Source organism: Poecilia mexicana, unplaced genomic scaffold (assembly GCF_051168715.1).
Source record: "Poecilia mexicana isolate PSO_F unplaced genomic scaffold, ASM5116871v1 scaffold_19, whole genome shotgun sequence".
Classification (NCBI taxonomy): Eukaryota; Metazoa; Chordata; class Actinopteri; order Cyprinodontiformes; family Poeciliidae; genus Poecilia; species Poecilia mexicana.
In genome coordinates, this window is record NW_028263388.1 from 19,047,970 (window position 1) to 19,070,256 (window position 22,287).

Below are 22,287 nucleotides of genomic sequence, written 5' to 3' on the forward strand. Positions count from 1 at the left end.
AATCAAGGGCGTTGCTGATGGGGATTGTGCCATCTTGGATCACTTTTCTGATCAAACCACGTTAAATAGAAGTTCATCTACCAACAAGTGTGAAGAGATTCCACCTTTCTCAGTGTTGGAAGTAAAAATCTTTTTAGCACCATTACAGAGTGTCACATTAGACCAGTGGTTCCCAAACGTTTTCTGCCCCCCGCCCACCCCCCTATGGATTACAAATAGCTGTCTGGTTGAACAACGTTTGTGAGGGGGTGCGGAAGATTCTTATAGACTCCCTGTCTCTAAGAATAAGGGGAAGTGGGAGGGGGGGAATCGACTTTTTTGGGGGGCAAAATGAATGTATGTAGCTGGACATAGACAACAACATCGGTAGCCTACAGGCTACTTGTTAAGCTTAAGGTGCTGTATTGATATTAGCTAGCTAGTCATCATTTAGCAAACATTACCTGCATCCAACAGCTTTATTCAACTCAGTCTGTTAGTTTCGGGGAAAAAACTGTGAAAAGTTCTTTGCGTTTTGCTGGTTTGCTGCCATGATTCTAACACACCTGCCCAGCAGCAGCAGGTCTCCTTCGCTGCCATACAGGTGTAAACCCAGCGCGAGCTTCGTAGCGCTCATGTTGCGTTTAGAGGCGGCTCGGAAAAACGGGTTACCACACGTTAACAACGGATTAAACAGTTTTAACTGCTGATAAAAGTGACAGAGGACACAGATATGGGAAGTGTGGAAGCCCCGACTGTATCAAATTGACAGAGGAATAACAGAGAGTTGGCTATTCTAAGGTAAAAACCGAGCGCATACAGCGTTCATGTTTTAGTTGTTTTTTTTTTCATCCATCCAGACGGTTTCCCGCGCCCCCCCCCCCCCTCCCCACAGTTTGGGAACCTTTGCAATAGACCAAGAATAGCAGAGTTTATTATTCAGAGTCATGTTCTGTGCTCTGTTGATGGGGGGCCTCAGCACTGATTTAATTATATTTTACAAATCAAACTGACTGGACACGCTGTTGTCACGCACTGCTCGACTCACCAGGAATAAAACCCGTAATAAATTTCATCCTCCGTGGGAACCGAGCCACACCAAACCTACCTTCTTCTTGGCGTTACAGTGGCAGCACACGGTCCACAGGTACTTTAGGGTCCTCCACAGGAGGATAATGAAGAGCCCCCCGAAGAAAGTGACCATGGAGGAGGCGAGGAAAGCCCACCACATCCGCTGACCGCTGCTGTCACAGGGCACGTCGGGCGAGAACGGGATGACCACATTCATCTTGGATATGTGGATCGAGGGGTCCGGGCTGTACTTCTCTCCTTTCTTTGCCATCACGGACTTCTGGTCACCTGCCGGCCCCTCTGAGCAAACAAATCAACTTGGATGGAGAGAGAGCGAGAAAGATTCAGGCGCTTCGGGGAGCTCCAGCCAGCGCCCCCTGATGCCACAGCGGCTCAGGCATGTTTGATCGCCGCGCCTTGCTCTCCTTTCCCGCTACCGCTCATCTGCATTCACGAAAAGAGGAAGGTTGTTTAAAGTTAAGTGGACGACAGAGAGACGGGGAATAAGAAGAAGAAACTTCTGAAAGCAAGGTGCGCCTCAAGATTCGCGTCCACGGCACGAGTTGCGCGTCATCAGTTTGATCTGTGCGTAAAAAAAATAAAAAAATCACATTATGTTCGTGGTCCAAAAATAAATAAATAAAATAAAAACGTAGCGTTCCCTATATTTCTGATCTGTTTGCTTATTATTATCACAGAAAGAAAAGGGGAGCGCTGTCCTCGTCAGTCGATGATTCACTCACTCCTCCACCTTGTTTGACGGCGCAGCTTTCAGCAGCTCCTCTTGTCCTGCGCACTGTTGAATGCGCTCCTCACGGTGAAAAGCTAAAATATTCTGTAAAAAGGATAAAAGATTTCACTTAATGCGATTTTGTTTTTGTCCTTTAGCTCCAGCGGCCGCCTGTCTCATCCATTTGTTGGAAGATGGCATCGCAGATTTACAGGTAGCTGTGGGGGAGGAGCCATCAACAGCAGACGTAGATGCTCCCAGTTATTTATAGGGACCGATTCATCAATGTTTTATGACCAACTTTGGTGTCTACGGACAATAACTCAGGGGAGACGTCTTCATCACCTGGACGATACATTTCGAACCCCTGTCTTCCTTTATAAATATTTTAAACGCTGAAACCTTAAAATATGCTTTTAAAAGGATTTTTCGTTCAGTGGCGCCACCAAGGGGGGGATCCAGGTGGGACAATGGCCACCCGTCTAAAACTTGCCTCGTACATTCTTTGCACACATTTCCAGCGTTTATTTCAGTTAAAAATGGTCTCCCACAAAATTACACAAATTAGACATAAAAAAAAAATGTTTCAGCCAACCGTTGTCCTCAAGATGATGATAAAATAAAAAGTTAATAAATTCTGAATACTGCACATGGATATTGCTTTAAAGTTTAGTGGCAGGACAAAGTGTATAACATGAGAGGAATGTGACCCAAACAATATTTAAGAATTTGGCTCTGCTTAAGTTGATGCAAAGTTTCCACAGTTTGATGATTTGGGTAGGGAGATTTTTTTTTTTTTTTTTCGTGTCAGTTCACAATGACCACCATTTTGTGGATTACTCCCCCTTGTAGAGAATCTTAAGATCTGGTGGTCAACAGTCAAGGCATCAGCCAAGCACCTTAAACTGTAACAAAACATTCCAGTATTAAACAGTCTTTTCTGAAAAATTTAATTTTGAGTCGTCATAAGTTGTTAACCATTATCATCAAAATTAAGAGACATCCCCTGATGTTATCCTTTCCATTTAATTGCAGTTTAACCTTTTGTTAAAAGACATCCTCCTAGACAAGCACCTAAAAAATTGATCAAAAAAGTACATCTTACTTATCTGAAATGGTAGATTGCACCCTCTGGTGGTGAGTAGGTTAACTTTAACAAAGTCTTCCAGTTGATCAAATAAAAAGAAAAGCAAAACAAACAAAAACACACACACACACACACAAATTACTTTTGAACAAATTCACAGAATGTTTGCAATTCAACTATAGTTAGTTTTTATTATTTTTAAAGGAAATATTAACCTTCAACTCATCGCAAGTGTTTTATCCAAGACGAAATGTGCCAGGATGAATCACAAGGTACCTGTGGGTGTGTTTAACTGACAGCCATCTATGATATTCAAAATAAAAAATAGTCCCTTTTTTCAATTTAAGTTAATAAAGAAAAACTATACTGGCAGAATCTGAAATACATAAGCAGGGGACATAGTGTCACAACTGGAAAACCTGCAGCTTTCCAAGACAAAACCTGGATTGGCACAATGCTATTTAAGAGGAATGAAATGGAAAGGGAACCTTCATACCACAAAACAAAATGCAAGGAAGAGACAATTTTCTCCTCTATAAATAGAAATTAAATGGAAAACATTCTTCCTAATAATTAGACAAAAGTAAATGTGGAGAAAATGCATATAAATATAGAAAAGGAAGAGAGCATTGAAGTCTAGTCCATCATCACTTCAGGAATATGGTCTTCACTGTGGTCCAACATTATTTTATGGCAACAAAAAGGAATTTAAGGAGTGCTACCACATCTGAGGGAGAACAGAACATTCAAGTATCAAATACTAGTGTAAACAAACCTATCTGCTGCTCCCAATGTCACTAATGTAGTGGGAATATTGCATTATTACCATCATCTGTGCTGATGTTTGTAAAATTGAGTAAGCCTTGGACATTAACGGAAGTGTCAGCGATTTGTAGTGCACCCTATGATTAAAAAAAATTATAATAAAATGCTACATAAATGTGAGAGTGGGATGAAATCTCTATGGTGCTCCATCTGGAATCCAGAGGACTTTATTCTGCTCGTGCTCCACGATGGTCGTGATTTGAGTGCAAATGGAGGAGACGCTGCCTCCTTGGACAACGCCTGCAACACAGTGGAGGGTGGGGGAGGAATATTCACATGATAAGCATCCAAGTCAAATATTAACTTAACTTATGACTAGTAAATAAAACGTCTGAAAAGTAGAACCAGACAATGGGATAAGAAAAATTCTAAAAGCCATTTGAAAAACCAAACCGTTTTATTCAGCGGGGAGTGTTTTGTCTAAACGTTCTTCTTTTAAATGTTATTTTTAAGCTGATCAGTTTCTGCAAAAGTCTTATTACTAACCCATTTGTTTCTGTCATACCGATGTAAAGAGATAGTGTGAGAAAGCAAATAATTTCTTTTAGCAACTCGATCCTAGACTAGGTGAGGACTGAAATTTATAAAATTACTTGTTCATCAATGTGGATTTTGAAAATCATTACACAAAGAGATGTTCTAGTTTCCAGTTATTTAAATGAGACGGTGGTATTAAAATAATTCAAGCTCAAATCTTTGGAATTAACAAGAATATTTTCCTCTCAACCTCTCAATTGTCTCCACCAGATAAAAACTGGTTTGTGTTCCCATTTTTGAGAAAATGAGCCAGCAACTTGTTCCTGTTTTAAAGGATCAGTGGTATGTTTGCTCCCAAAGCTGTTTGCCATAAGTTGCCTCCTCTTGTTCTCATTAATCAGCTGGACAGTTGTGGGTTTCAGATTGTCTGCTGCTCCAGATCGTAAATCTTTAACCCTGATCTGATAAGGAAGATGGGCACAACTCGGATAACCTTCACACTCACGGCTTGAAACGGATGTTTGCGTACGTTCCATATCAAAGCTAGGAGTCGGTTCATTACAATCAAAATAAATCATTTCCACTAACCTGTGAAGAACCGGCTGTACTCCTGCTCAATTTTCTGTGCCGCTTCAAACTGCTCCTTGGAATGTTTCTGAGAGAGTTTATCCCGCAGGTAAAGAGGATCCTTCTGCTCCCTGAGGAGAAAATATCCACAACGGTTAGCACCTCCACACAGCTTCATAAAAAGCTGCAGAAACGCTGCAACAAACCAGAGCATCTATAAATCCAAAAATATATTTTTATTGACCGCATTTAGGTTAAGAGTCGTGTTTGTCACTTTATTGCTTCAAAGATGAATAACTTTTGTTCAAATTCCTCTAATATGCACTACATTTTTATAATTTTGAAGATGTTTAGGATTCAAAATGAACAGCAACAAAAAGTACCAAGTATTCATAACCCTTGAACTCTTTCACATTTGTCATATTACAACCTCAGACCTTCATGTATTTTATTGAGATTTTAAAACTATTATTTTTATAACTATCATTTTGTACTCGTGCTACAAAGTTGTGTAGCGCGAGTACATTTGTATTCAGTGTGCCGAGTCAATACACTGAATACACGTGATATCTGAAATTTGAAGAACTTTTTGTTTTTAATTGCAAAAAAAAAAAAAGAAAGAAACTAAACAGTGGATATTGTGCTAAAAACAACATTTACTGACATGAATCCTGACAAAAATAGTAAAAATCTTTTAATACCTAAACATTCATTACTGAAGAGGTCATGCTGGTTTTCATGATCAAAGTCTACTGCTGCCTCCTTGACTATAAAGGTCACATTAAATACTTGAAGCCACTGTCAGCTGCGCCATCAGTCCAGGTGGAAATTACAGCCACCCACACAAGCTCCAGGAAGCCCCTCCCAGGACAGCTGGCACTCAGCTGATGACATTGAAGGCTTAGCAGGAATCAATCTCGGCCACGTTCAACTGCTGCAGTTTCATAAATTTGCAGCCATGTGTGTGTGTGTGTGTGTGTGTGTGTGTGTGTGTGTGTGTGTGCGTGTGTGTGTGTGTGTGTGTGTGCGTGTGTGTGTGTGTGTGTGTGAGTGTGAGAGGCCTCGAAAGCATGAGAGCTTGTTCTCATTTGTGTCTGTGCTTATGCGCTTGCGCACAAAAATAACATGATGTGAGTTTAACAGATTAAATCTTCCTGTGCGATTACAAAAAATGGGAAAAACAAGGAGACTTCTTTCAGACTAACCGGCTGATCAAATCCAATGAAATGAAAAAAAAAGAAAATGAAAAAGAAAAGAACAAACGGCTCAGAGAAAACGTCGTTCAAGGTTTGAACTGTAATTCTAATCAAACAGCAGCTTCAAGACAAACAAATCAAATCAAACATATCCTCAGGCCAGAAAATGAAAGGTGAACCACACATGCTTCCAGGGCCATGGGATTACTCACTTTATCTGCTTGGCATTTTTGTATCGAATGAATATGACGATTGGGTAGATGTGAACGCTGTGAAGACGTTCGATGGCGTGAGGAGCAATGTCAAGTAAACAGTGACAGTCCTATGAGAGAATGACAGCAAAATACTGCATGAGAAATGAGGGATGGTGCAAAGCAAAATGTTGGTCAAGATTTAGCTAAACATATATTTATAAAATAGAAATATATTTCTTCATATTTCTACTATGTATGGATTTGGAATCCATAATAATTTAAAGTTTTTCTGCTTTTATACTTCACTTTACTTTACTTTTCAACCACCATGGCATGGCTGTAGATACAAGGAGGAAGAACAGTTGAGCTGCCATACAAAACTTTGCTGTTCTAGGACAACCTTCAGCTGACAGTCTGATGCACAGATACCCACTGATGAAATGAGCAAAAAGCTTTACCTTCTCTATGATCTCCTTTATTGATGCAACAGTTGTCACATCAAAATGGCCGCTCCTCCGTTTGTAATCGATGAACACGCAATCCTTCACGCCTCGCTCTATCGCCTGTTGGGATGCCTTCATGATTTCTAGATTTGAGAACAAAATAATACAATCAAACTTATTTAGCTTATCTAGTTATTTTCTGGCTTCAGTACAATGTTATATTAATACATTTTATGTGAGTGTGTCTGGTTAGCACACTCACCAGGCAAGCAGCGGCAGAAGTTAGCAGGAGCCTCTGTCACCAGCAGGTCCTTACAGGCCTCCATTAACGGACCCAAGATCAGCACCGGTCTGGGGGACGAGCAGTCCACCTTCTGAACCCGCTGGTACATCAGGCCCATTCCATCTGAGCATGACGTACAGAAATTAACTTTAAAGGGATTCATTATTTTAACCTGAAAGGAATGTTCTAGAACTAAATGTACTTCTTTAGTTCTATCTCTGACTTCCCAGGCGGCAGTGCAGAAATAGTGTATTCTCACTCTCTAATTCAGAGCAGGAAGCTGGGAATAAAGATAATGAAGGGCTGGACTTTGAGTAGGTAATTCTAATATCTGCTGTAAACCTCATTCTGAAATTGTTTGGAATAGACAAGATTCAGTAAAACTTTGAAGTTGGTCAATGACTATTTGGGTCAGATCTGAAATTAGTCGAAGATATTTCTGAGAGGGGTGGGGGGGATCTCACCTTCCGGGATGGGCAAAGAATCTGTGCTTATGGAGTCGAGAGCCATCAGGTCCTTCCCATCCTTGGAGCCGCTTCGTTTGTGCTTCAGCCGCCGACGGAAAAACGACCTCCGAGCAGCAGCAGACATGGACTTACTGGTTCCGTTCTCATCCTTCATGTCAGCCAAGCTGTGTCTTTTGTAAAACTCCTGATCCATCCTAAGAGACATTTGACATGCGCAGATGATGTCAAGTGTTCAATAATGTAGTGAATAATTCTAAAATTACTGAGCTCTGACAAACACAGAAGCCATTTTATTATCTACAAGATGAGACACGTGAGCTTACTTGAAATTATGAGCTTAATATGGTTAATTACATTCAAACAAAAACTGATTTAAAAACAAACTAATTCATTGCCGTTGGCTGGACTTGCATGTATTTGCTTGGGATGTGTCCCCTCTCCAGCCTCTGTGCATTCTCATCAAGCTGCCAGGCCATCCAGAAGCCAAAGCTGCCATTTGGTAAAGTGTCTTCAACATACAGGATGTCATCCTTCTTAAAGCTCAGCTCCTGCTCCGCTTCTGCAACCTGCTCATAAAGCGCTCTGACAAAATTAAACCACCGTCACAAATGTGTTCATTCAAATATTAACATACAAAATATTTAATTCTGAACCACACGTATGACATAAGACAAGAAAAAACGTCTCATTTATTAAACTTAAATTGCATAATCTTTCTGCTTTTACTTTTTAATGGGGCTCCTATATTTTTCCCCCAGGCTTAACATTTATTTATTTAGGAAACAGCAGTACAAAATGCTTAAACTCTAAGCACCTGATGAAAAATCCGTCTCCTTGAGATTCTTTGATGACAGCAAGGCTGTCCCTGTAGTTCTGGACCTTGAACATGACTTCATCAGCTGGTTTCAACATTTCCAGGTAAGCATCTTCTTTAGTTTTATTCTTCATGCTGACACCATTGTACTGAAAGACAACAATTGTACAACTGACAAACAGGACACAATTCTGCCAGAGACAAAGAACAATGACATTTACAGTAACACTCATAAGAATATGTGGAACAGAGACAGCTACACCAAGGACAGAGGTTGAACTTCAAACTCTAGACAACACAGGAGGTATTTTTCAGCTACATACAAATGTATAACTGAATAGCATCCAATGATTTCTTACTCTAACTATTGGGCGACATTTTTACGGTAAATCTGATTCTTTACACATCACAAACACTGATAAACCCTGTTTTTACCTCCAGTATTAGGTCTCCAGTAAGCAGTCCGTCAGGAGTCTTTGCCGGGCTTTCATCATCCAGCATTTCCACAAAGATGCCACAAACATTTCCTCCACAGATCTGCACACCCAGCTCTGTCTCAATCCTCTTCAGTCTCACCAGGCGAGGCTCTGCAGCCCGCAGTAAAAGGGAACCTGGAAGCCTGAAATTAAACCAAAGTTTGAACTCCTTAGAACATCAAAACTTGCTGCTTAATTGGCTTTTCAAATGTAATAATGGAAAAATGAGAATGTTCAAAAGGCAAATATCCTTTTATTTTACAACCAGAAAATCTAGAAAACATGAACACAAATCAGTATCAACCCGTTCAATTGGCTTGTAAAGCAGATAAGCAATTTTAAAATGTATTACTCTGAAACTTTTTAAATTTCTGACATGGAAATGAACAGACATATTGTGAGCATCAAACATGAACACAACCAAAAGAAATAAAAGGAGACATGTCCTTAAAGTGTTCAGTGGAGTGAGTGAAACAACGTCGACACCTGAAAGAGTTGTGTGGGCTTGTGGCAGGAGTAGTCTGCCTGGAAGAAGGTGTCATCGTTCCCTCGTCCTGTTCGCTCAGTGTGTCCACGGCGGAGTGATTATCTGGACTGGTAGTGAGATGGTTGCTACCAGACTCCACTTGAGACCTTAAAAAAAAAAAAATCTATAAATATATATATCTTTTGACTTAGCTCAATTACACAAGCTGATTAAATATTTACTTTCTGGTTGTTTTAGACTATTGTCATCTATAACATTCGGTGCTAGTAAACAGCTTCCATGAATACATAATGAGCAAGAATATCAATAATTTTGAGCCTTCAGTCACGCATTTGAGTAATTCTTTTTACAGTGAAACTATACCACAAATTACCTTCAATATTTTTTAAAACAGGATTTGAGTGCATTAGTTTAAATGTACCGTATTTTCCGCACTATAAGACGCACCTAAAAACCTTCAATTTCCTCAAAAGCCGACAGTGCGCCTTATAATCCGGTGCGCCTTATATATGGACCAATATTGAGCCACAACAGGTCCAGCAACGGACCTTACCACAGGGCCGCGTTTCATTGGCTAATGCCCATTTTAGGTCACAGTGCAGCTACCACGTGCGTGACCGTCTCACAAACACAAGCTACAGTGGTAAACATGCTAATGTACATTGTGGACCATCAAAACCATGAATGCCGACTTACCCAGCCTTGCAAGAACAATAGGCATCAGTGATCTTGTCCACAGCTATATTTATGCTGAGGGTGTGAGGATCTGCTGTTTTCCTCATCTATCGGTAGCTTTTAGCTGTGACGCGCACAATGTTGGAGGCATCCAGTGGCTCAAACACCTTGATGTCGTCCAAAAAAGATGACATGAACTTGTTGGTTCCCCTGTCCATTGTCGTGGCTGATATGTTGTGAAAATCCGGCAGAAATGCTACGCTAATTAACTCAGATTGAAATGAAAGACGTCATGTTTACACAGACATGCAGTAGGCTGCTTACGTAGTTGGTCCACTACGGTAAGCAGCCGCCAACTTCTTTTTCCCCCGTAGAAGAAGTAGTGCGCGGTGCATGCTGGGATAGTTGTCAGAACACTGGTTTGTTAATAAAGTTTGATAATACATTTAAAGGGGGGGAGGGGCAGGGGAAGAGAGACAGAGACTGCAGCGGCAGGGTGTCGTTTGGTCTGTGTTACCCAGAAAGCAGTTGGGCATAATATCGCAACACCAACACCGTGAGTGAAACAACGACTGGGCCAGCCTACTATATAAAGTACTCGGGGACCATTTCTTTATTAATGTGGATGTGTAATAATAGAGTATGAAGCGTCTATTCTATACGCCTTATAACGCGGTGCGCCTAATGTATGAAAAAAGTCCTAAAATAGGCCATTCATTGAAGGTGCGCCTTATAATCCGGTGCGCCTTATAGTGCGGAAAATACGGTATTTGGTTATTTCAAATGCCCTTTGAAATAGTAAAGAGAAACAACAGTTTTTATAGCCAACAGCAAGCTTCAGGCTTGATTCCAAGTGGATGTTTGACCCGTTATCTTGCCAGAAATGGCATGGTTCCTTTAGACTGGCTGATGTACCCAACTTTTACACAAAGCATTTTCACAAATCCTTATTAGGATTGATGTCAGGGACAATGACTTAAATAAACTTTGACATTTCTGTCAATAAATAGTCCATCAGGATCACGACAGAAGCTTTTTACTGGCAACAAAAGGGTGTGGTTTTTTTCAAACTTTCTAAAGGACATTTGTTCAAATATTGTTATGTATTTATATATAAATGAGACAGCATGTACAATTTTGACCACGTATAAACAATAAAAAATTCATAAATTCAAAGTTGCGCAATGAAAACCATAGAATTTTTTGCTTTGTGATCAGTTTGTAAAAGATTAAAATGTTAAAAGTAAATTTGAAACTCATGCATTCTGTCGGTTTCAGCGTTTGTTGCAGCAACAACTCTGGTTCAGTAGTTTTCTTTAAAAATAACTACAAAAACCAACACGCCAGCTTACCCTGAGCGGGAGTGGTTCCCCAGCTGAAACATGTGAGGATTATACTGAGCCAAAATGCTGACCGTGTCGCACTGCTGTCCAATCACCAGCCGTGCCTGTTGCTCGTTGGCGTTGCGAAGGTTGATTCCATTAAACTGCAAACAGTTTTGATTTATTAGAAATAAAATAATTTTAAAAAAGTGAAATTGATGTGCAGGTGAAGCATGGCAGTTGCTTTACCTCCAGCAGCTGGTCTCCGTACTCTAGACGAGCCTGATGAGCGATGCTCCCCGGTGTTACTTTGGAAACAAACACTCCTCCGTTTTCTCCACTGACAATAGAGATCCCAAGCGGTTCTACTCCTTTCTGTACCGTCACATTGCGTGGCTCACCTAAAAAAGGCCTTAAAAACAAAAAAAAAGGTCCAAAAATTCACTAACCTATAATTGTACACCGCAAAGTTCAATAAATAAATAAATGTTTATAGGTTACACCACAAAAATTATTTTAATTTCTACAAAAAACATGTCAATAAAACTTTAATTTTATAAACGAGTACATCTTTAAAGCACCTTCCAGAAGTAGTTATTTGTATTTTACTGAGAGCTAATTTAACAAGTGGTGCTTCATTTATAAGTAGAAAGAGAAAACTAAAGATATATTACTAATTAAAAAAACAGTGTGTTGTGAATTTGCATTTTGTGTTCTTTACACTGAAACCTAAATAACAATGTTTTCAAAAGACACAAGTGAACAAACACCATCATAAAGACCAAAGATCACACCAGGCAAGTCAGAGTTGCAACTGAAGAGATATAAAGCAGTGGTAGATTATAAGACAATATCCCAATTGTGGAACGTTTTATTATTTCCTTCGAACTAACAGCTGGAACAGCCGGACGATGGATGAGGCTTCACAATATCAATTATGGACTAATTTCTGTTGGTTCTACACACAGAATTTCAATAAAATCAATTGAAGATAGTGGTTCTAAGGGGTGAGAATGCTTTTTCAATGTACTGCATATTTAATGTCAAACGTTCCTCCTGTAAATTACAAAAAATTTAAAACATTTATTATGTTAAATAAAAGCCTTAAACCGCATCATACAGAAAAGTAAGAGAATGTGCTTTAGTTCTTCTTCAGTCAAGTAGTTCTACTGAATTTTTATGAACCACACGCAGAGCAGATTAGAGATGATGCCCCAAAGGGAAACACATTTAATTTCTAGGTTACATTAGAAATGTAAATAAATCATGCATGAGGGCCCCTAAAAAAAGGGGCTGATTATTGCGTTCATTTGCACATGCACAAAGATTATGTTGAGACACTCTTGTGCATACACTGTTCATGCTACAAGTGGCCTGGAACACACCTCAAGCTTCTCAAAGAGAAGAACAAGGGCTTTCCTGCTGGACGTCTAACAGAAGGTGTGTAGGAAGAAACAAATCTGAGAAGTAGATGAAAAAAAAATAGACATATATATGTATAGATGCATAAAGAATCAAAGTGATAGAAGAAGGATTTCAGGTTTTAATCAGAGAGAAGAGACAGAGGCAGGAATAAGGTTAGATGGTGAGCCAGCGTGAGACGAAGGCTGACGGATTTGTTTATAGCAATCTGAGCATTTCATCACAATGAAGCAGACAAATTGAGGAAAACATGTCATGCTCTGCTGAATGATGACCGGATGAGGATGCAGGCGAGACGCTGGCTTACCCATCCTTCCTCCTGTCACCAACTGGAGCAGGGCTGACTGATATCCTGGGATGGGAAGAAACTGAGCTCTGCGACTGGCTGCTGGAGAAAGACGACGTGTCTAGGTTGACGGGGGACATGGGAGGGGTTGGGCTGCTACACTCGGAGTGTGAAAGAGATGCTGGAGAGACAAAAGAGGCGAAGCTCCGCATGATTTACAGCAGCAGCATTTATTGAGAGGTGATTTAAGATCTGCACTGAAAAGTACCTTTGTCAGAGCCAGTGGAGCGAGAGTAACGGGTCGGAGGGATTTTTATCCGCTCTGCCCTAAACTGTAAAGTACCAGGAGAGCCTAAAGAAAAGAGGAAATATATGTTACCCATGCAAAAAAAAAACAAAAAACATCCTCATCTCCATGGGCGGCTAGTCATGTGGATTTGAGACTTTTTACCTAACCAGTCAATGTCTATACCTGAGCTATATATATGGTAAATGGCCTGTCAAGTTTCAGAGGAAGCCACTAGTTATTTCTAACAAAAGGTCTAGATCAGGTTTCTCAAAGAAGTTGTGGGGGAATTAACAGGTTTTAGAGGGGTAGTTTTGAGTTTGTGAGGTGACGTCCTGTTGGAAAACTGTGTATCAGATAACCGTCTTAGTATCTTCATTTCGTATGAATCCAGATCAGTCCATCCCAGAGGGTGAGCTAACAGCTATTCAGAGAGTGGCTGAGACAAAAGCAGACTTCTGCCATCTTAATAAAAAAAATCCAATCTAAAAAACAAAACGGTTTTATGAATCTTTAAACATTTTCACTGGGCAGCTATTTTACAAAAAAAACAAACAAAAAAAACAACAACTCATGATTTCTTACAATTGCCGTTTTAATTTCAGACAGCAATTATGACAAGCAATGCTTTAAAGGCTCTGTTGTCAGAGTAATTTTCAAACTAGAAGATTATTGACTGGTGTTATTAGACAGAAGTCTCTCTTGGATTAGCAATCAGCTTTAGCCTCCCAAGACCAATGAATCTGGTTTTATACTTAATGAAGTATTGCTCTGAACTGCTGAAAAAGTCCGACTGTATTTTACAGCTCTGAGTGGACTAAAACAGGAGTGGGGTTAAACTTTTGATTTCGTCTACATATCCACTGTGGACAACCAAGAGCTTCTCAAATTGTGTTACAATTTGCAGCGTCAGGCATCTTCAGTGGGTAAACGGTGGGGGTTATCAAAGAAAACGTAAGCTTCTCACACACTCAATATTCTTTTCCAGACTTTGGTTTTATTTTTTTAGAATAAATACAAGTTTGATTCATTTATGGAAGATATTTTCACAAACTTTAAATCTGGAATTGGGAAGAAAAAAACATGCAACATTTGAAAGAACAGATGAATGGATGAACAGATGGATGGATAGATCAATAGAATGATAGATGAATGGGTAATGTTGTTGTCAGAGGGATGGCCGACTGTTGGACCATGTACGTAGTTTGATGCAGATGGATTCGGGTGGATGCATAAATTAATAGCAAAAGATAAATTCATGGATGCTCGGACGGATGGACTGATAAACAGATGAAAGATTTGGTGATGGATAAACGGATGGATTGATGAACAGAAGAACAAACTTACAGTACATATGTGACCGAAATAAACGTGACAAACGGATGAATCAACAGATGGTCTGAAATAGAAATGGATGGTGTTCTTTTGTTTATAAGAATATTTGTGATAATATGATCTTGACTGAAGATGTTCAGTTGAAGTCAGACAATCTATGTAACAGATGATAAACTACTGTTGTTACAGCAATATATAAACCTTTAAGGCTGTATTGGAGTTCCTAAGAGAAAAATGGGTGAAAGGACAGATGAACTGGTGGATGAACAGACTGATGGAAGAACATGATGTTGGTTAAGAATCAGACAATGGTCTTGAAATATATATTTTATACATAATCCAGTTTCTTTTTCCAGTTTTCCAGACTGTAAAAACACTGTAAAACAACAATTAATCATCTGTTTACTATGAAAGACAATAGCTGCCCGGATGAATACAGGAAACTTAACACTTAATGCTTGGAGAACATTTACAACTGGAAATTAGATCAAAGCTAAGCAGGCATACATACTCAGTCTGGCTCCAGAGGGCAAAGACTTGGTGCTGTGTGGTGGTTGGCTGTGGCTCGTCTCACTCAAGTGTCCATTGCGCTTGTGGCCAAGGTCCAAAATGAGAGGAGCCTGTTGCTGGGGGCTAAAAATGGAGAAAGAGGCCTATGTCAAGTCCCCTGGCAGTCAATTATTCAACCCAGAGCAAGATATAATTTGCCTCATGCCATCTGTTCGTGAGATCTGGGGCAGAAAGTACATGGTTGGTTTTTATTTTTTTATTTTTTCATGCAGCACTACACATTTAGGCCTCAATTAGTTTTTAGTCAGGAAATTCAAAAGTATGATACTTGTATTAAAAAAAAAGGTGTTCAATACAGAAGTCAGCCATAAAAATGATACACAGACTAGTATATGACCTTTGTGGATGTTGATCAAGGCCTGAATTGGGAACTGGAGGACAGTTCTGGATCTCATGGCTCCACGCTGTGTAAACTGGGTTCCTCATAACAGCAGTCATTGCAGGGCCTGGTGCTGCACGTCGCTGTGGAAGGTCTAAAAAATAAATAAAAGGACAACTGCAGCTGTAATTTTTTTTTTTTTTTTTTGCAGTGAAAAAATAAAGACAGCTACAAAAATAAATTAGCCAGCTCCTGTTTAAATGCAAATCAGAACTACTTAAGAATGTGCCTGCCGATGACTTACGTGCCGTCAAATAGCTTGGGGGGGCAAATGGCACGCTGTACCGATTTGTTCTCAAAGGAGAGAAGCGCAACAAGTCCACTGGCTCTGGGGAGAGCTCATCAGAGGAAACCTGAGTCTGCCAGAAGACAACAAACAGCAAATAAAACCCGATAAATTATTGTTTTAATCTAAGCCTGTGTCCAAACAAAACGAGAAATCATAAATACAAAAGGGCTTACAAAGTGTATTCATGCGCCTCTGCCCCATTTTACATTTTCTCACTTTACAAAGTGATTTACTTTTATTTGATAGGTCAACACAGAACAGGGCATAACCAAGTAGAGAAAACAATACATGGTTTTCAAACAAATCCAAGCAGTGTGGTTTCTATATGTATTGCTATCAAGAACAATTGCAGCTGCAGTCTTTTGGGGGTATATCTTTATCAATCAATCAATCAAATTTTATTTGTATAGCACATTTCAGCAGCAAGGCATTTCAAAGTGCTTTACATAATTAAAATAAAAACAGCATGTGAGAAAGAGATTTAAAAAACATTAAAACATAAACAGTGAGAAAGAGAAATAAAAAGCTGTATAACTTTAGTTGAGACGCTGTCAACTGGGACTCCAACCCTTTGGACTTTAGTCAAAACGCCGTTTAGTAGATTTGCACATCTAAAAACTGTACATTTAGAACTTTTCCTATTGTTTGAAAAATTGCTCAAGCTCAGTCAAATGTCTCTGAAAATTCAATCGGATTTAAAAGTTACACTTGAATATGCATTAAAATAAACCTTTTCATTATAGCTTCGGCTGTATGTTTTGGGTCACTGTCCTGTGAGTCAAGGTGAAAAAATTCAACATGCATGATTGTATAAATCTAGGTATGAAAATCTATCCACTTGTTGCAGCTTTGATCAGTTACCTGCATGGGAACAGGAATGTGCAACGGAGTCACGTTCCGCCGTAGAGCTGGCGCCGACTTTGGCCTGTACCTCCTCTTTTCCTGCACTTCGGTCCGCCGTCGGCTCTCCTCCTCTTCCTTGAAGTTCTTTTTGCTTTTTCCTGCAGGTGTGTTGGTGTAATATTCCTGGCTTCCCACAAACCCCTCATCCTGGGGGCTTGCGGCCAGGGCCAGGGAGGCTGGTGGCGTGCCAGTGGTGATGGTGGAGTCGGACGCAGAGCTATTCTGTTGCCGATGCTTAAATCTAAACGAGTCGCTCCTGGTGGGCGGGGTGGGAGGCGTCTGAGAAGTTTCAGATGCTGAACTCTGTGGCGAATGCTTCGACATGTAGTCCAGCTTAGGAGCCGTCTCTGGCCTCCTGAAAGCGTTTACTTCAAAGATGGACTTCCTCTGTTTGGGTTTTTTGAAGATGGACAGCTGTGTGCACTCAGTGAGAGAAGCCCCAACTATGACTTTAGGCCACGTTCCTCCACCGGCCTTCACTGGTGGGCTCTGTCCTCTGTCCACAGGCGGCTGAGGGGGGCTGCAGTTAGACACCAAAGGCGTGAATGTAAGGGAACGAGGACTGAGCTCCTGGCGCTGGTAGCTGAACGCTGTATGAGGCTCTGACAGACTGTGGGACATGGACAAAGAGCAGGAGTGCTGGGAGCCGTTAGAGAAGGATTTGTGATGGGAATGAGTGCCGCTGTTGCCGCCGTTTTCCAGGGAACCGCATGTATCTTTACATACTTCCTCCTGTCTGATGTTCGACTTGCAGCTGCAAATGTCCGTTTGAGTTGAGCAGTTGTGCTTGGAGTTCCTGCAGCCTCTGGGGTGGAGCTCACCAGATTGGAGACGCAGGGTCTTTTCAGAGTCCCTCAAACCTTCAAATAAATTCTGTCCAGAAGAGCTCTGAGGGAGGAACTGTTGAGGAAGGAAATTAGACAGTTAAATGTTTTAGATTTAGACTAATGCATAAAATGGGAATCATTTGTTCGGCTTAAAACACACATTTTACAAAAAACTTATGGTAAAAAAAACTGACCTGAGGTCATTTATTCACAATCATGAAGAATACATTATCAGAAGTGATTAATTTGCAGCTGTTATGTTTCTGTTGTTAAGGTTGAGTGTATTCACCTTCATAAGGGAGATACTGAGAGAGTTGTCACAGGTCCTCAGCAGAGACTCGCATTCAGAAAGAGATCTGTCATGAAGTTCAATTCCATTGATCTGCGTGCAGTAAAAAAAAATAATAATACACACTTAACTTACTGTAACATAATCTTAAGAGTTTTCTGATCACCAACATGCTAAGCTACACAAATCTATCTTTAAAAACCTGAAAACTTTGACAAATACAAATGTTCCACCTTTATAAACTTGTTACCTTTAATGCTTCCCATTAATTTGTTTAAAAAAAAACACAAAAAAACACCAGTAAATAGCAACATCCAGCAAAAAAAAAAAAAAAAAAAAAAAAGTCTGACAGAACAGGTTTAGGACCTTACTGCATTTTGTGCTCATGGTCAGTAGAGGGCACTACAGGCAACAGTGAATGCTCACCAACAGAGTCTTGTTAAAAGCTTCTTAAGTTGAGTAAACTTGCATTTTAGGATGGATACTTACAGCCAACAGTCTGTCACCAACAGCAAGATTACAGTCTCTGGCAGCAGGACTTCCTGCAGCCAATGTGGCAACAAACACTCCACTCTCCAAACCAATTCCACAGTCTGAGAGCAAGAAAAGAATCGACTTATTATAAGAGCTTAATTTGACAAATATAACACTAATAACACATGCCAAATACTTTTAAAGTTAATCAACAACATAACTGTGTGACAGCAGCCTGTATAGAATTGGAAAAATACCAATATCACTTAAACTTTTCAATATTTTGTTACATTATAATCTGAAAGTTTGATGTGTTTTATAGGGGTCTTTCGAAACAGATTAAAACAGCCTGCAACATAATAATACTTGTTTTCCTTGTCCACTACAGTGATTATGACAATCTGCACAACTGACCTATTCTTTAATACCACTCTTACATTACTTGGTATTGATCTATCATATAAATTAGATTGTGGTTTTAACATTAAGTAAATTTGGAAAAGTCCTTGGGAAATAAATACTTCATCAAAGCATTTCAATGCTATAACTTTAGGTGACTGTTTAACTGCACCAAGAAACTGACCTTTGTGTCCAGCCAGGTTAATCTGTATTGGGGTGATGACTCGTCCTCCGAGTGACTTCCTCCTTCGAACCACCATATTGATTACTCCCTCCCAGCTCAACACAGCTTTGATCACTTGCTTTCTGTCCTTATTGGTCAGATCCACATCATTAATCTTCAACAACCAGTCGTTCACTCTGCACAGTGAAGGACTTGAGATCAACTTTTGATTGCTTTTACTTTCATTCCTGATATTATCAAAATGCCCTTAGCATGTCATCTAAATCTAAAGGGGTAAAACAGACATTTACCTTAATCTTCCTTCTGCAATACTTCCTTTGTCCACCTTGGAAACAAATATCCCACTATCTCCTGTTAAATATGGATCATTTACGCATTCAGCAATATCAAAACCAAGTGCTTTCAAATCCATATCCTAGGAAAAAAATACAAATATTCAATTACTCATTGATTACCGAGCATTTAAATAACTTGCTGTTTAACAAAATGAATTAATAAAAAAAGCATGCCAACTCCCACCCTGTGCTTTTCCAGCTCTACAACTTCCGTTTCCCACTCTATGGAGTCTGTGTCTATGGCTGAGTCATGTGAACTGTGAGCCATTAGCTGGCGATATCTGGCTTCTGTATCCAACTGGTCTTCCAACTTCTCTCTGAAAAACAACATGAAATATGTTTTTTTCTTTTTAAAAGTATGGTAGCCAAAATGCTTCATGGATAAGATAACTTTGTAGTAGTTGGCCTATCATCTAGCATGAGGAAAATAAAGGTATGGGGGGGAAAAAAGACACACTTTTTTTCTTTGAGTTCTCGCATAGCATCGTTCTTCTGCTTTCTCGTATCATCCAGATTTCTAAGAGCATCTGCCAGATCGCTCACAGCCCTGTCTCTCTCTCGTCTCAGGTTGTCGCATAACGTCCTGCAAAACAACGACAATGCCAGATCTTACAAAGGAAGATTTCTGTATCTAAATCTCTACACTAACGAGCAGAATAAATATATTTTGAACAGATTCTTTACCGAATGCTCTCCCTCTCTGCCACGATCTTGTCCCTCTCCTGGAAGGCCCAGTCCCGTCGACATTTAGCGACCTCTGCCTCTTGCAGCGCCTCCTTAAGCTCCTGAGAAATGGCCTCATACTGCTTCCTAAGGATCTCAATCTCTTTGTTGGCCCGTTCCATATCCAGAGTGGCAGAGTCTTGTTTCTGGAGCAAAGGATGAAAACATTAGGTTACAGATAATCATCATGTCCAAGTGTAAAAAAAAAAAAAAAAAAAAAAACATAAATGTGCTGCTGAAAGTCAAAAGATATCCAGACCTGGAAGAAACATCCAGTAAACTACTTTCAACTATAATTGCAGAAAAGTTTTACAAAGTTTTGCCTTAGAGGGGCTGAATATTGATCCAATACACACATTTAAAATTTATTTGTAATACAACTTTAAGAACAGACAACTTTCCCCACCCACTATTCGTGTTGGTATGTTGTGCTACGTTTTGTCGGTCTTACAAAAAATCTAATTAAAATGTACTGACATTTGTAATTGTAGAAAAATGTGAAAAAAAACTTTGTGTAAATACTTACTAAGTATTTACACAAAGTAGTATTTCTCTGACTTGAAGGTTTTCTCCAGTATTTTGAAAAGCTAAAGGCCTTTGTGAGTTTTTCCAAAAGAAAACACTTCTTTCATATATTCTAAAGATATAGGTCAGCAATCAAAAACAAGCATGCTCTTTTGATTTAGAACAAAATAACCCACAGATTGGATTAAATAGGGCAGTATGAGGTTTGTCAGACAGAATGAATGTAAAGGTCACTCAGAGTCTGCTGGAATAAACCTCTTTTCTTTCTACATAAATCTGCCGTAGAAAGGCTGTTAAGTGTATTGAGAAGATAAATTAAGTCAACTGCTAAATTAGACTGCACTGTGCTGTTCATTTTTCATGCAGTGCAGTTTTCCTGGGCTCTTAAAAAGTCAAACGGTTGAGGCTCCACATTTTAATTAATGGCAATTTTCCTAATGCAGAACTCTTGAGTTAGACTGTAAATAATCCAACAATTACTGAAAACAGACTGAAGGGTGATGCATGCGCTTCAACAAGATCAATGGATGCGAACTGCCAAGCTTTACTTTGAATACAATATGAGATCAGACGAGAGGATTATTGTCAGTCGGATAAATCAGTCCTACCGTTTGGACTGATGAATCACTTCTGTCTGTCTGGGTACCTGTCTGGCCTGGTAATACTCTCGCAGCAGCTGGTCCCTTTGGATGATGGCTTCAGTTCTCTCTTTGCGGGCCACATCCCTTTCCTCACGCACCGTCTCGATGTCCTTGCAGGCCTGGTTCAGCTCCTTCTGGGCCTCAGTTTTGTCCTTTACCTCATGGCAGTATTTCTCCAGCAGTTCGTTCTTTTCGCAAATAGCTCGGTCCCTGTCCACCAGTGCTGAAGCTAGCTCCTTCAAGTTACAAAAACATATGCAGAAGTGTTCATTTATCCCATCTTTATAGTTCCTACTCATTTTTTTATGTCCAAAAAGTTTTTGGTCTGTCACATGACACAAAAAATACTAAAGATCACTAAGAATTTATAGAAGATATTTCTAGACAAGGAAGCCTTTGAATAAAAGCTGAACCTTGCAAAACCAGAAAATGTACAACAGGGAAGGAAGGACGGACAGATGGTGGGAAGGAAAGAAAAGCGGGGAGAAGGAGTGAAACAAGGAAGAAAAGAGAAATGCAATCAGGAAATGGAAGAAGAGTACGAGGAAAGGACAGAAAGAATGGAGGTAGGGCACAAGGATAGAAAAGCAGAAGAAAGAAGAGAAAGAAATAAGGGTAGAAGGAAGACAAAAAGGAAAGGAAGAAAAATAATGCAAGAAAGGAAAGAATGCAAAAATGTAAGACAAGGGTCACGAGGTTTTGACACAAGGAAACAAGCAGAGAAGCAAGGAAGGAAGGATGGAAGAACAAGCAGCAAAGGAAGAACTAGGACCTTCACAACAATTCTAATCCTAATTTTTTTGCATTTTTATCTTTACCAGAAAAAAAAAAAAAAAACATACAAATCTTTTTCAAACTACGCAGGAATCCCCCATTTCAGCTCTTACTTGCTGTAAAGCCTCCAACTCCTCGTTGGCCACTCGTCTCTCTGAGGAATTGTTCTTGAGTTTTGCCTCCGCCACCTCCAGCCCCGTCTGGAGCCTGTCCACCTCTTTGATCACTTGGTCCCTCTCACTCATGATCAGGCGGTATTCGCTGATCACAGAGTCCCGCTCCTCCTTGTACTTCTCACAGTCCTTTACTGCCTTCAGCTGCTGGGTTTTAAGTCGCGTCGTCTCTGACTGCAGACGCTCCAGCTCTCGCTGGAGCTCCAGATTCTGGACTGTGGCCTTGGAGAGCTCATGTTGGGTGTTGTCGAACCTGAATCAAATAAGGATTTTACAGCTATTTATCTGTATTTACAACTTGTAGAGTGCAGAACTCCATTCAGGAAATCAAGCACCATGTTTGCAGCATAATTACTCGAAACAGCCATTAGTCACTTTTT

The 22,287-nt window shown here is 40.0% G+C and overlaps 2 protein-coding genes across 12 annotated transcripts in view; both read right to left on the bottom strand.

Moving 5' to 3' along the window:
• LOC106919544 (calcium-activated potassium channel subunit alpha-1a-like) overlaps window positions 1–2,899 on the bottom strand; it is a 93,806-nt gene extending 90,907 nt beyond the window's left edge. For 5 of the 6 annotated variants that reach the window (XM_088016349.1, XM_088016347.1, XM_088016346.1 and 2 more), the window contains exon 1: window positions 1,088–2,899. In XM_088016349.1, the coding sequence (XP_087872475.1) occupies window positions 1,088–1,321 (234 nt within the window). In that variant the 5' untranslated portion in view covers window positions 1,322–2,899. The remainder of the gene's footprint in view (window positions 1–1,087) is intronic. The other variant, XM_088016348.1, reaches the window with a different exon arrangement.
• A 139-nt stretch (window positions 2,900–3,038) lies between these two features.
• The window catches only part of LOC106919543 (disks large homolog 5-like), a 32,207-nt gene continuing 12,958 nt past the window's right edge, over window positions 3,039–22,287 (bottom strand). For 3 of the 6 annotated variants that reach the window (XM_088016340.1, XM_088016341.1, XM_014989969.2), the window contains 27 exons: window positions 21,848–22,160; window positions 20,966–21,196; window positions 19,756–19,940; window positions 19,529–19,654; window positions 19,256–19,388; window positions 19,027–19,151; window positions 18,737–18,912; window positions 18,169–18,272; window positions 17,680–17,772; window positions 16,522–17,463; window positions 15,616–15,730; window positions 15,330–15,465; window positions 14,934–15,055; window positions 13,070–13,153; window positions 12,823–12,982; window positions 11,343–11,505; window positions 11,124–11,257; window positions 9,096–9,242; window positions 8,569–8,752; window positions 8,134–8,282; window positions 7,731–7,901; window positions 7,317–7,513; window positions 6,832–6,975; window positions 6,585–6,712; window positions 6,145–6,254; window positions 4,758–4,867; window positions 3,039–3,932 (listed from right to left, as the gene is read on the bottom strand). In XM_088016340.1, the coding sequence (XP_087872466.1) occupies window positions 3,829–3,932; window positions 4,758–4,867; window positions 6,145–6,254; window positions 6,585–6,712; window positions 6,832–6,975; window positions 7,317–7,513; window positions 7,731–7,901; window positions 8,134–8,282; window positions 8,569–8,752; window positions 9,096–9,242; window positions 11,124–11,257; window positions 11,343–11,505; window positions 12,823–12,982; window positions 13,070–13,153; window positions 14,934–15,055; window positions 15,330–15,465; window positions 15,616–15,730; window positions 16,522–17,463; window positions 17,680–17,772; window positions 18,169–18,272; window positions 18,737–18,912; window positions 19,027–19,151; window positions 19,256–19,388; window positions 19,529–19,654; window positions 19,756–19,940; window positions 20,966–21,196; window positions 21,848–22,160 (4,786 nt within the window). In that variant the 3' untranslated portion in view covers window positions 3,039–3,828. Of the gene's footprint in view, window positions 3,933–4,757; window positions 4,868–6,144; window positions 6,255–6,584; window positions 6,713–6,831; window positions 6,976–7,316; window positions 7,514–7,730; window positions 7,902–8,133; window positions 8,283–8,568; window positions 8,753–9,095; window positions 9,243–11,123; window positions 11,258–11,342; window positions 11,506–12,478; window positions 12,554–12,822; window positions 12,983–13,069; window positions 13,154–14,933; window positions 15,056–15,329; window positions 15,466–15,615; window positions 15,731–16,521; window positions 17,464–17,679; window positions 17,773–18,168; window positions 18,273–18,736; window positions 18,913–19,026; window positions 19,152–19,255; window positions 19,389–19,528; window positions 19,655–19,755; window positions 19,941–20,965; window positions 21,197–21,847; window positions 22,161–22,287 lie in introns of all 6 variants that reach the window. The other 3 variants (XM_088016343.1, XM_014989965.2, XM_088016342.1) reach the window with 3 other exon arrangements.